The following is a 14,649-nucleotide window of genomic DNA, read 5'->3' as shown; positions in this document are numbered from 1 at the left end:
CTGTGTGCACCCTCTGCAAGTCCCGGGACAGTCTGCCAGGCTGACAGCCTCCTGGCTGGGTTGGTACACAGATGGCCCACCGGACAGTCCAGGGCCTGGGTGCAGTCCAACACCTATCAGGCTTAGACTCCTGTGATGTTAGCCTCGGGCTATGACTGTTAGCTGGCTTTGTCTGCGAGAACTCAATGGCATTCCATAGCCAAAATGGCGGCATGTGCTTCCTGTAAGTATCTGGACAGACTGCCAGGCAAACAATCTCCTGGCCAGGTTGGCACACCAATGACCCCCCAAACAACTCAGGGCCTGGGTGAAGGCCACTGCCTGTCAGGCTTAGACCCCCACGATGTTGACTTCGGGCTAAGTCTGCATACCTCGGGCTGTCGGTTCTCTCTGGTGTCTGAGAGCCAAGATGGTGGAGAGCCTCTCATAACTGACTGGTGGGAGGCAGAGTTCTGATGTGGCTTCAGTGCAGTGAAAAGCGCTGTAACTCAGCTGCTTTCAGCCTGGCTGGCCAGCGATGGTCAGTGGTACCAGGCACAGGGCCTGCCAGGACCCTGTTGCCTAGGTTCCACTGAAGGAGGCCCTGTTGCTGGATAAGGTCCTGCTGCAGCAGCTGCTGCCCACAGGGAACTTTCTTAATCATTGATTCAAGGTAGAGGAAACATTCCCTTGTGGGAATTGCCATCCTTGGCTTCCAGAAGGAAACAGGCTGCATTTTACATGGTGAACAGGACAGTAAGCCCCATGCCTCTATTTCCACAGCATCAGCACTAGCCACTATGTTCCTGTGCTATTTAACTTATCCTGACTTCGTCAAAGTGTGAAAAATGCTGTATAAGTGTAAGCCAAATAATGTGTGATAAAGCAAATACTATCATATCAAAGTTACATAAGTCAAATGAACAGAAGGCGAAGAATCCCATTGAAAGCACAAGGAGCATGACACATTCACTCACTCAGGAATCTCATGAAAACACTAAACTGGAGGCATTGATATAGACACAGAATATATGACAAAGAACCACACAAGCTCTGCTTCATCTTCTGAGGGCTGGTGCTCTCAAGTTCCTCTTGCTTTTAATGCTCTTCAGCTGCTTCTTCGGCCGGGTACACTGAGCTTTGAAAGGAGGTATTTGATGGAGACATCCATTGAGTATATCTCACTCTCTATAATATATGGCTGAAAGTTTCTAAATTTGTCCCCATCTGATGCAAGAGGAAGCTTCTCTTATGACGTGTAAACATTGCACTGTTCTCTGCATGTCGCAGAATATAATTAGGAGTCATTTTACCACTTTTTTTCCTTTGTAAGACCATTATTTGGTTTCCCCATAGGCACCTGAGCTACTAAGTCTCAGGTCCTTGTTCACCAAAGCAGTTTAGGATGTGAGCTCCATCTCATTCAATAGGACTTAAGTCAAATAACTTATTGGATTATTATTCCTATAAGCTTTGAGCAACCATTGACCTAATTTATCTCACAAGTAGTAAACCACTATAGACAGAAAGACCTGTGTCTAGCTTGCTGCTTACATTTCTCTTCATGGCACATGCAGAGTGCCTTTCTGTACTAAGGCACTAGGATGTAAGCATGTAGGTTCTCTGTAGGGACCAGCTTGTCATCTTCACACTCAGTAATTTGTATAGGTGTTGCCTTCAGCAATGGGTGCTTCCTGTCAGTTTGTGGAGAGCAACTTAAACTCTTAGGAAGAGTCTGAGTTATGTGATAGGGATTCCAATGTGGTTCATTTGGCCAACTCAATTAAATGTAACCTAATCCTAGTGCTGGAATTTTTCATTCTTTCTTTGTGACATGAGATACCTATTATTTGGTGATTTCACTTTGATCACCTTCATATATGAAAAAAAAATTGGAAGTTTTTGTTGTACTAGCTTTCAATACTACTTCTCAAATACATCTTAATTTCACCTGTCTCTATCTCTACTCCCTTCAATAACCCCCTCTCCCTTGCCCTTTCCCACATGATTCCCCAATCCTAGCCCGTGTACATCCTTTCATAATGTGTCCTATAGACTTGATGTTTTGATTATTATGTGCTCAGAGGAGTTTCTTTTCTCTTCCAAACTACTTTGTGTTCTCTGTTTCATGAACTTTGATAGGCATCTCTTTTTCATGTTAGTATTTTTCTATGATTTTGTTGAAAATATTTTCTGTGTTTTGACTTGGGTTTACTCTTTTTCTTCTATGCCTACTATATATTGACCTGGCCCTTTCATTCTTGTGACCCCGATTTTCTGAATTTTATGGGCCAAGTTTTTTTCTATAAAATTTTCTTTAATTTATTTATTTTTTCTATCATATCTTCAACAACTAAAGGCTTACAAATATTGTACTTGTTAGTGAATCTGCTTCTGAGATACGTTTTTGAATTCTTAAAATTTTCCTTTTGAGATTTCCTTCAACTTGTATCTGTAAATTTAGAATCAATTATAAATTGATTCTATTTTTACTCAGATGTAAGTCAGTTTAATTCATTTCTTTCCACTGTTTCTTTGTGATTTCATACATTTGTTTAAATGATATACTCATTTCTTTTAAAAGACAACTATCATATTCATGCAAGCTGTATTCAGGACTTTTTCCTTGTGCCTCAGCTATGGTGAAATATTCAGGGCCTGCAATATCATGATTGCTGAGCTGTAGTGGTGACATATTATTCTGGATGTTACTGATTGTGTTTTTACACTGGCATTTAGACATCTTAGATTAGGAAGATAATAATTCTAGGTTGGTGCTGATATTTGGTCTTGTCTTTATTGCATAGGAGTTTTGTTCCAAGGCTTCTGTTTCACTGTGGTTATTAGAAGAATAAGGTGGCTTTATGTAGCCTGTAAGAATTACATTGGGGTACATGGTAAGATGTGTTTATGGGTTGGGGACCTGAGAGTCAGGAATAGAGATTGTCTGGCCTCAGCAGAGGGACTTCACAAGAAGAACAAAAGCAGAGTGTTCCACCAAGATCTGCTTAGTCAATTTCCTGGGAATGGGACCAGGTAGTAAAGAGAGGCCACATCAGAATGCTTAATAAGAAGGTGGGGATGAGACTCATGGATTGGATTTGAAGAATGGAGGGAAAGATGAAGATCTGATGGTGTAACATAATTTCTTCTTCTCATAATGTGCTGTGGCTTCCTCAGGAATGCATTCTGGAATTGAAGGCTGGGGAAAAGCAACTCACCCCACAAAGTTTAATCTTCTGATATAGAGATAAGTATGAGACTTGGACATTGAAACACATTGGGAAAGGTGAAGATCTATCTGCTATTACTCTATAAGTTTCCCTGGCCATAGTAGTCTGTGAGCTCCCATGGACTGCTGAATTTGGGATCTGGGATAATACAATGAGTGGAGCGAGAAATTTAAGAAGGGAAAGATCTTTGAATCCATTAGAAAAGGGAAGTGCTGTCACAGGTTTTGTACTGCAGAGATGAGGATGAGACTTGATCATGGGATCTGGAAAAGCAGAGGGAAAGGTGATAGTCTGCTATTAACATATTGCTGACCTTAAGGGATAAAGAAAAATACTTATTTATAAAATTAAAGTGAAACTAAACAAAAATTGAAAGATGAAATTATTTACAAAATATTTGAGCTCTTAATGTTTTATCTCAGGAAGTAGAACATGTAAAAATAAAACCTTCCATCACATTCTTTTTCCCATACATAGAATCTTTTACTTAGTCATCATGAAGTTCAGTTTTTCCTAGAAAGGGTCACTAATTAACTGTCTGCTGCACAATAGTGCAGACTCCCATAATTCTCCTTTCTGAGCATTTAACCCATTCTTTTCAGTTATTGACATGATTGTTTACCTTCATATGAAATATTAATTAGAACTGTGATAAATATGCAAAAGAATGTTTTAAACCCATAAATTCTCATGGCCCCAAGAGGATGACTAGGATTTAAAGCACAAATTTTTGGTGATCTAAGATTTTGCTTTTTAATGACTATCTTCTAGGAATAAACTAAATGTGGTAGTACAAAGATATTATTGCAACGGTTGGATATCTGAGACAGAATAAAATATGAATGTGATACCCAGTTAAGCTGCAACCTGAGATGCTTACTCAAAACAAAATCTCTCAGAAGTACCAACATGTAATAGTGAGAGCATTTTTAGGAAACTGTCACAAAACTGTATTGTTCTCAAAAAGGCTAAATAAACAGTATTATCCAGCACAAAAATAATATGTTGAGGTCTTTGTGCACATTCCTTCATTCTTCTTGATCATTGTCTAGCAGAATTGCTATAAGTTTCTTTAAACATCACAGGGCACATTAGGAGTGGTTGTACATACTTTCAATCCCAGCCTTTTCCTTGTAAGGAAAAAGCCAGATAGTTGGATCTTGGATCTCTGTGAGCTTAAGGTATATTGGTCTCCAAAGCAAGTTCCTTCAACAAAAACAAAACTCCATAGTGAGGCACAGTTTTAACACATTAATCTTCAATTCTCTCATAAAATGTTTCTATCAAGTAGAAACAAAGAGAACCATACAAAAAAATCAACAAAACCAGGAGCTGGTTCTTTGAGAAAATCAACAAGATAGATAAACCCTTAGCCAGACTGACCAAAGGGCACAGAGAAAGTATCCAAATTAACAAACTTAGAAATGAAAAGGGAGATATAACAACGGAAACTGAGGAAATCCAAAAAATCATCAGATCCTACTACAAGAGCCTGTACTCAACACAACTGGAGAATCTGGAGGAAATGGACAATTTCCTTGACAGATACCAAATACCAAAATTAAATCAGGACCAACTAGACCATCTAAACAGTCCCATAATGCCTAAAGAAATAGAAGGAGTCATAGAAAGTCTTCCAACCAAAAAAAGCACAGGACCAGATGGCTTCAGTGCAGAATTCTACCAGACCTTCAAAGAAGAGTTAACACCAATACTCTTCAAACTATTCCACAAAATAGAAACAGAAGAAACACTACCCAATTCCTTCTAAGAAGCCACAATTACGCTGATACCAAAGCCACAAAAAGATCCAACAAAGAAAGAGAACTTCAGACCAATTTCCCTTATGAACATCGATGCAAAAATACTCAATAAAATTCTTGCCAACCGAATCCAAGAACACATCAGAACGATCATCCACCATGATCAAGTAGGCTTTATCCCGGGAATGCAGGGTTGGTTCAATATACAGAAATCCATCAATACAATCCACTACATAAACAAACTCAAAGAACAAAACCACATGGTCATTTCATTGGATGCTGAAAAAGCATTTGACAAAATTCAGCATCCCTTCATGCTTAAAGTCTTGGAGAGAACAGGAATTCAAGGCCCATACCTAAACATAGTAAAAGCAATATACAGCAAACCGGTAGTCAGCATCAAACTAAATGGAGAGAAACTTGAAGCAATCCCACTGAAATCAGGGACCAGACAAGGCTGCCCCCTTTCTCCTTATCTTTTCAATATTGTACTTGAGGTGCTAGCTCGGGCAATTCGACAACATAAGGAGGTCAAAGGGATACAAATTGGAAAGGAAGAAGTCAAACTATCATTATTTGCAGACGACATGATCGTCTACCTAAGTGACCCAAAGAACTCCACTAGAGAGCTCCTACAGCTGATAAACAACTTCAGCAAAGTGGCAGGTTATAAAATCAACTCCAGCAAATCAGTGGCTTTCCTATACTCAAAGGATAAGCAGGCCGAGAAAGAAATCAGTTTCTGTAAGGCAAAGGACATCATCAAGAGGACAAATCGGCAACCAACAAATTGGGAAAAGATCTTCACCAATCTTACATCAGATAGAGGGCTAATATCCAATATATATAAAGAACTCAAGAAGTTAGACTCCAGAAAACCAAACAACCCTATTAAAAAATGGGGTACAGAGTTAAACAAAGAATTCTCACCTGAAGAACTTCGGATGGCGGAGAAGCATCTTAAAAAATGCTCAACTTCATTAGTCATTAGGGAAATGCAAATCAAAACAACCCTAAGATTTCATCTTACAGCAGTCAGAATGGCTAAGATTAAAAATTCAGGAAACAGCAGGTGTTGGAGAGGGTGTGGAGAAAGAGGAACACTCCTCCACTGCTGGTGGGGTTGCAAATTGGTACAACCACTCTGGGAAATCAGTCTGGCGGTTCCTCCGAAAACTGGGCACCTCACTTCCAGAAGATCCTGCTATACCACTCCTGGGCATATACCCAGAAGACTCCCCACCGTGTAATAAGAATACATGTTCTACTATGTTCATAGCAGCCCTATTTATAATTGCCAGATGCTGGAAAGAACCCAGGTATCCCTCAACAGAAGAGTGGATGCAAAAAATGTGGTATATCTACACAATGGAGTACTATTCAGCCATTAGAAACAATGAATTCATGAAATTCTTAGGCAAATGGATGGAGCTAGAGAACATAATACTAAGTGAGGTAACCCAGACTCAAAAGGTGAATCATGGTATGCACTCACTATTAAGTGGATATTAACCTAGAAAACTGGAATACCCAAAACATAATCCACACATCAAATGAGGTACAAGAAGAAAGGAGGAGTGGCCCCTGGTTCTGGAAAGACTCAGTGAAACAGTATTCGGCAAAACCAGAACAGGGAAGTGGGAAGGGGTGGGTGGGAGGACAGGGGAAGAGAAGGGGGCTTGCGGGACTTTCAGGGAGTGGGGGGGCTAGAAAAGGGGAAGTCATTTGAAATGTAAATAAATTATATCGAATAAAAAAAGAAAAAGAAAAAAATGTTTCTATATAATTTTTCAATTAATTTAGCAGTTTTCTTAAAGTCTACCACTTTACTCTTTAATTGTCCATGAATTTTGAATTTTAACATGTTTTTTTGATATATCTCTTCTATTTTATCAGAAATATTATCCACATAAATATTCAATTTAATCATAAAATGCTTTTACTTTTTTATTAAATAAAATAACATATTTTTTTTTAAAAAAGGAAAAAGATAAAATCTATTAGATTCAGTGTATCTTGTTTTATGTGGAGGGCGTTGATCTACTTGGACTTGAGCTTTGTACAGGGAAATAAGAATCGATCAATTTGCATCCTTCTACATTTTGACTGGCAGTTGACTCAGCACCATTTGTTGAAAATGCTGTCTTTTATCCAGTGAATGGTTTTAGCTCCTTTGTCAAAGATCAAGTGACCATAGGTGAGAGGGTTCATTTCTGGGTCTTCATTTCTATTCCATTGATCTACCTGCCAGTCCCTGTGCCAACATCATGCAGTTTTTATCACTATTGCTCTGTAGTATAGCTTGATGTCAGGGATGTTGAGTCCACCAGAAGTTCTTTTATTCTTAAGTATACTTTTTGCTATCCTGGTTTTTTTGTTATTCTAGATAAATTTGGAAGTTGCTCATTCTGACTCTATGAAGAATTGAGTTCAAATTTTGATAGGGATTACAGTGGATCTCGAGATTACTTTAGGCAAGATGGTCATTTTTACTATATTAGCCCTACCAATCCATGTGCATGAGAGAACTTTCCATCTTCTGAGATTTTTTTTTTTCCAAAACAGGTTTCTTTGTGTAACCCTAGCTATCCTGGAACTCACTTTTAAGACCAAGCTGTCTCAGACTCAGAAATCTGCCTGTCTCTCCCTCCTAAGTGCTGGGAATAAAATTGTGCACCACCACCACTTGGCTTTCTGAGATCTTTAATTTCTTTCTTCAGCAACTTGAAAATCTTGTCATACAGATCTTTCACTTGTTTGATTAGAGTCACATGAAGTTTTTTATATTATTTGTGGCTATTGTGAAGGATGTCATTTCTCTAAATTCTTTCTCAGCCATTTTATACTTTAAGAATAGGAAGGCTACTTACTTGTTTGAGTTCATTTTTATTTCCATCCACTTTGCTGAAGTTGTTTATCAGGTTTATGAGTTCTCTGGTGGAATTTTTAGGGTCATTTAAGTATACTATCATATCATATTATGTGCAAATAGTGACAGTTTATCTTCTTCCTTTCCAATTATAATCCTTTGACCTTCTATTCTTGCCTAATTGTTCTGACTAGGACATTGAGTACTAGATTGAATAGGTAGGGAGAGAGTAGACAGCCTTGACTAGTCCCTGATTTCAGTGGAATTGCTTCAAGTTTCTCTCCATTTAGTTTGATGTTGTCTACTGGTTTTCTTTATATTGCTTTTATGAACCTGGAGCACATGGACACAGGGGAAAATTTGCTAAACAGAACACCAATATCTTATGCTCTAAGATCAAGAATTGACAAATGGGACCTCATAAAATTACAAAGCTTTTGTAAGGCAAAGGACACTGCTAATAGGACAAAACATCCACCAACAGATTGTGAAAAGATCTTTACCAATCCTACTTCCAGCAGAGGACTAATATTCAATATAAACAAAGAACTCCAGAAGTTAGAATCCAGAGAACCAAATAACACAATTAAAAATGGGTACAGAGCTAAATAAAAAATTCTCAACTGAGGAGTAACAGATGGCTCAGAAACACCTAAAGAAATGTTCAACATTCTTAATAATCAGGGAAATGTAAATCAAAACAAGCCTGATATTCTACCTCACACCAGTCAGAATGGCCAAGATCAAAAACTCGGGGGATGGCTGAGCAGTGGTGTCACATGCCTTTAATCCCAGCATTTGGGAAGCAGAAGCAGGCAGATTTCTGAGTCCAAGGTCAGCCTGATCTACAGAGTGAGTTCCAGGACAGTCAGGGCTACACACAGAAACCCTGTCTCAAAAAACAAAAACAAAAACAAAAAATTAAAAAAAAAAAACTCAGGGGACAACAAATTCTGGAGAGGATATGAAAAACAGATGAACACTCTTCCATTGCTGGTAGGACTGCAAGCTGGTAAAACCATTCTGGCAATCATTTTGGGGAGTTCCTCAGAAAATTGGACATAGCCCTACCTGAGGAGCCAGCTATACTCTCCTGGGCATATACCTAGAAGATACTCCAACCTGTAATAAAGACACATGCTCCACTATGTTCAAAGCAGCCTTATTTATAATAGTTAGAAGCAGGAATGAATCCAGATGTTACTCAACAGATGCACGGATACAGAAAATTTGGTCCATGTACCCAAGGAGTACTACTCAGCTATTAAAAACAATGAATACATGAAATTCTTAAGCAAATGGATGGAGCTAAAAACTATCATACTGAGAGAGGTAACCCAATCACAAAACAAAACACATGGTATACAATCATTGATAAGTGGATATTAGCCCAAAAGCTCAGAATACCCAAGATACAACTCACAGACCATATGAAGCTCAATATCAAGACAAAAGTTTGGATACTTTGATCCTTATCAGAAAGTGGATTAAAACATCCATGGCTCACAGGCAACCAATAGAAAGAGAATAGCTTCTCCAATGGAGCAGCTCAAGTGCTGCTCAAATAGCTGAAGAGGTGTGCAGCTCCGCAGAAGGAACAATACTATGTACCAACCAGTACCTACACCAATCTTAGGGACTTAACCATGAACCAAACAGTACACATGGAGGGACCCACTGATCCAGCTAAATATATAGAAGACAACCATTTCAGACATCAATGAGAGGAGATGGTCCTGTGAAGGCTCAATTCTATGAGACACTGTCTCTAATATTTTCTCTACCCTGAAAGGAAACCACAGACTCTGTCTTTTAGGGACCAGAGATAAGCCACATGGCAAGCCCAATCAATATATAAATGTATGTGTGAGCCCTTCCTCCATTTGTTCCATTGCCTTTTCTTGTCCAAACCCCATTCATCCTCTCTCATTTTCTGATGCCTTTTCTGCATATCCCTTTTCTCATCCCCAATCTACAGATCCCTTCTTTGCACCTATTTTCTCAGAGATCTATGTTTATAATCCTCATTTCGGTTTCACCTTCTTTTAGGATACAAAGGGAACCATAAAGAAGATCTGTGACTTCCTAGGGAAAAAATTAGGGCCAGATGAACTGGAAATGGTCCTCAAGTACAGCTCCTTCCAAGCCATGAAAGAAAACAACATGTCCAATTTTAGTCTCGTTAAGAATGATTTCATTACTAATGGCTTGAACCTTATGAGATAAGGTAAAGAGATTGTCTACCTCCAGAATATGTCAGAACATGTGAAAGAGTTGTGGTGCCAATGAATCTCTAAGAGGTTGTTAGCAATACAGTGAGACTCAGTGTTCATCACTGATAGCTTCTCATAGACATTAGAGGGGAATATTTTTCTGGGCAAGATGTGGGCTTCAGACGCTCTGAAAAGTTGATTTATTCTGAGCGATTTCTTGGGATTGGAGATGACCATATCCAATAACTTCAATGAAGAAAAAATGGGTAAAATAGTCATGTTACTATAAGGCATTGCAAAGTTCCCTGTAACATAATCGTCAACTCTTAAAAAAAAAAAAAAGTGTATTGCAGTCGACCAAAGATTTATCTTAGATGATAACCATAGAACCATAAAAATTACATTAACAGCTGGGAAAGATGCTGAACAGGCCAAGAGTAGACCCTCAAAAGGACTAGAAAATTCTCTAGTTTTAAAATCTGATGATACTTGTCAAGGTAAAAAAGTATATGAACATAAGTCCATGTCATTAAATACTTAAAGGAATGAAGTAGCTCTGTTAATAGCAAAAGAATAAGGACATGACAAGGAACAGATTTAGCAGAAAAATATCAGAGCAGATGGAAAAGAATTTAAACAAAATTCTATAAGGACAACTATTATTTCTGCTTTTGCAGTAAGATTATTCTAGTATGAGACCACATTTAGTTTGAATCTCTTCCAAATATACATACTATTTGTCAAGTTTATGCTACTTTAATTTCATGACCCCTTTCATCTTTCAGAATTATATCTCCTAGAAGAGGAATTTCAATCCTCTCCTTTCCAGTGTCACCTCTCTCTAATCTGGAAGCAGATTGTCTGTGTGGTTTCATAAATGTACAGTTAAGGAGTGACTTTGCCAATATGAGTCAAACCTTGTACCTCACCCAGATCTGATTAGGTAATGATAGATGGAACTCAGAGGGGAAGATAAAAGGTGTCAGTCATCAGATATTTAACAATTAATAAAAACATGGATATAAATGAATAAAGTCAAGATTTATGTGTTTAATTTCCTTTTACCAATAATTAAAATGTTTCACACTTTACATTCAGAACTCCTCAACCCCAGAGAGTGAGATTAAGATAGTAACAATATAAGGATATCAGGAGTTTTCACAGATGAAATGAAGTCAAAGTAGTTACCAGATTGTATTTAATCCCACTACCCACTTGCTTCATTACTTCATTATAGAGGGTGATAAAATGGATATGTCTGGAAACAGTTTTGAAAGTAAAAGTATATAAAGATAATATTTGTCTTCTCAATTCCTCTATCATATTGGTGACATTTTTAATTATAAATGATAAGAAAATCAAAGAAAAAGACTAAAACCAATTTCATTATTTACCAATAAATAACTGAATTCCCTAAATCATAAAGCTTAAAAAGCTATATTAAGTGTGAGGCTTGCCTTATCCAGGAGGAATTCATTACACCTATTTTCCCATATCCTTTAATGGTTCTTCTCTTAATACACAAGTAAAATATCTTTTATTGCCCCTGTAGAACTGCTCTGTCAGCTTTACTCCAGAGACACAATCAGTCAAGTCAGTAAGATGACTCTGGATTTAACCTCCAAGTAATCCTTTTCCAAATGCAATTATAGTCATTGTAAGTCCATAGTTAGACACTGCAGGAAATACATCTATTCACCCTCATTCAGCCACTGTTTGGTTGACAGGAAATTCATGAATGCAATTCCACAATCAAGACATGTGTAGGAAATATCTTCTGGCAAACCTCAAAAATCCCAGTCCTCATTACTTCACAGTGTATGTTTACTGGTTACAGTACTTGGGTCATTAATCATTTTAACTGGTATCTTCAGAAGATGTTAATCAGAGACACAAAGGGAAGATGACCTAAGGACAGAGGAAGAAGCAGGCCATCTGCAGTCAAAACAAAGCAAAACAAAACAAAACAAAACAAACAAACAAACAAAAAAAACAAAGATAAAGATCTAGACAACACCCTGTTGTGAGACCTCTAGTCTTAAGAACTATGAGGAAGTTCCTTTTCTTTCTTTTTGTAATTTTTTTCTATTTTGATGGTTATTTTCCTTATTTACATTCCAAATGTTATCCCATTTCCAGGTCTGCCCTCTGAAATCCCCTAATTCTACCCCCCCTCCCCTGCCTCTTTGAGAGTTCTCCCCCACCCTCCCCTGCCTTCCAACCCTGGAATTCCCATACACTCCCACACAAACACCACTTGTTAAGGTTACCCTACTATCTGACACACAAGAGTTTGGAAATATTTTTGGAAAGTAGGAATGAAAATAAATGTACTTCTACAAGGTGCACAGAATTTTGACATAGCTGAATTAGAACTCCATTTGTGTACCTCCAAAGAGATGGTTTTCTCAGATGTACTGATTTATTTCATTGAGAATACATTTCAGATTTGTTGAGTTTCTTATAATACAAGCTCTCTCTGGACTGGCTTATCAGGATCCAGGTATGCTGTAGAAAACAATAAGAAAACATGTTCTAATAATGAAGAATATAAGGAACCTGAGAGTAGCAATGAATATTAATAGATACCCATATTATTAGCCACTTTTATACTTATATCAATTAATGTTGTATTATTTGAATATACTGTATCAGTGGTTTATATTTTTATGAATTCTCCAAATTTTCTTTAATGTAGACCTGGCTAAATTTAAATTAACTCATGTGATGGTATAGAAAGAAAGTAATGTGATTAAAAAAGCATGACTTCTATTGACAATATTTTGGATTCAATACACATCCATCACTATCACACTGGGTAACATCTCAAAGACTAATTTTTCACCATCAGCAAAATAGAAGTCATGCCTCTACCTTTCTCAAGTATTCATTCACAAATACTTAATAAAATATCCCACACTCAGTATAACCTACATGTCTCGCACTCTTTGCAAAATGAAACATTTAGTAAATTCAGAAACACTTTCTTTTTAAATATTTTAGATGCATATTCTGTGTGTATATTCAAAGCAGAAATGCATGGAACACTTGGCAATGCCACAGCTAGGACATAAAGCAAGGGTGGCACCAGCTGAGAGGTAAATGGAGGAAAGATATAAAGAGAAGGTTACAATGTGATTAATAAGGAGACAAAGAGCAAGATGTAATTATATGAAAGATAGTAGCCCTCTCCCGCGTAGGATGACGCAACACACCATGAATAGTTGGACAATTTCTAAGGCTCAAACTAAAGACCATCTGGAATGGAGTGGTGAAAACCAATGTATGGTCAGAGGATACAGTGCTACAAAGGACAGGAACTGGTATTATACAGATCTTCATGCATCACAAAACACTATGACTGAGTGAAAGAGAAGTCCTGCAATGTTCTCAGCTGGGAGTGGTTGGTTCCCTTATATCTACTGGGAAGATCAAGACACCTGAAATGCTGCTCATAACTGAGTATATCTGCAGCACTCAAGTGAACCCACATATAAACATAAGTAGAAAGTATTTTAAGATATTAATTAAAAGTTGCTAGCCTACACTGAAGAACTTCTATAAGTAAATACTGAAATGTAGACAGAACAATTGAAGTTCGTTTGGATCATTGCTCTTGATAAACACTGTTGAGTTGGTTAGCGTGATGGGAACATGTTTGATGGGAAGCAGCAATAATCTAGATATATAAAAAATCAAGCCAGTGTTGCTGCTGTCAGATTGTGTAGCATATAGGTAGGGAGAGGAAAAGATGGGACATAATTTCCACAGAGGGGGAAGTCTGTATATAAGATTTCAGGGCTTAATGAGGTTTATGCACAAAGTGGTATTTGCTTTAATAACTTTGTGTTAGAGCATTTGATGACAGGAGCTAGAGCAGTGTTATGACCATTATTAAGTCACCTATGTAGCTGCTTCACATTTTCTAGGTACAACTGGGGACTGGAAGAATCACTTCACGGTGGCCCAAGCTGAAGTCTTTGATAAAGTATTCCAGGAGAAAATGGCTGGTTTCCCTCCAGGGATGTTCCCATGGGAATAAGTTTTCAAAACTTTTAAATATATAAACACTGATGTTTATTGTTCCTATTTTCAGTATCTGTATAACTGAGTGTGGTTATAGAATAAATCCTGTTGTAGAATTGTGTTGATGATTTTTTTAAACATAGTGTTACTAATACTAGTAGTAGCAACAGGTGGTGATTGTGGTAGTGGTGGTGGTGTGTATACATTTCTGTTTGTAGTGCCTTCAGAGGGCTGAATAGTGTATTTATTCTGAGGTATATGCAACTGCATGTAGCTGTAAACCTTCTGCGCTGGGTCCTAGGAACTGATCTTAGGACCTCTACCTAATCAATGCAGCACTATTAATCTCTCTCCATTTTTGAGAGTCATCCCTTCAGCCTAGAATTAGGGAGTCTTGAGTCATCAAATATTTGCTACTTTTATATATATATATAGTCACCAAATTCCAATTTACTTCAAAGAATTTCAGCTTTAAAACATTTTATTTTCATTTAAATTAGTTGCTTATTAGGGAATTTATTAACTGAGATCTGACATGGCAAAAGTTTATGAATGCAATGCTATGA

General features: G+C 37.6%; 1 protein-coding gene across 2 annotated transcripts in view; it reads left to right on the top strand.

Annotated features, from left to right (window-relative positions):
• LOC127683393 (probable alcohol sulfotransferase) overlaps nucleotides 1-14,145 on the top strand; it is a 41,909-nt gene extending 27,764 nt beyond the window's left edge. The window contains exon 4 of one of the 2 annotated variants that reach the window (XM_052180607.1): nucleotides 13,987-14,145. In XM_052180607.1, the coding sequence (XP_052036567.1) occupies nucleotides 13,987-14,099 (113 nt within the window). In that variant the 3' untranslated portion in view covers nucleotides 14,100-14,145. Of the gene's footprint in view, nucleotides 1-9,893; nucleotides 10,071-13,986 lie in introns of those variants that run through there. The other variant, XM_052180597.1, reaches the window with a different exon arrangement.
• Nucleotides 14,146-14,649: the final 504 nt, after the last annotated feature.

Source organism: Apodemus sylvaticus, chromosome 1 (assembly GCF_947179515.1).
Source record: "Apodemus sylvaticus chromosome 1, mApoSyl1.1, whole genome shotgun sequence".
NCBI lineage: Eukaryota > Metazoa > Chordata > Mammalia > Rodentia > Muridae > Apodemus > Apodemus sylvaticus.
This window is presented reverse-complemented; position numbering and strand designations above follow the sequence as displayed.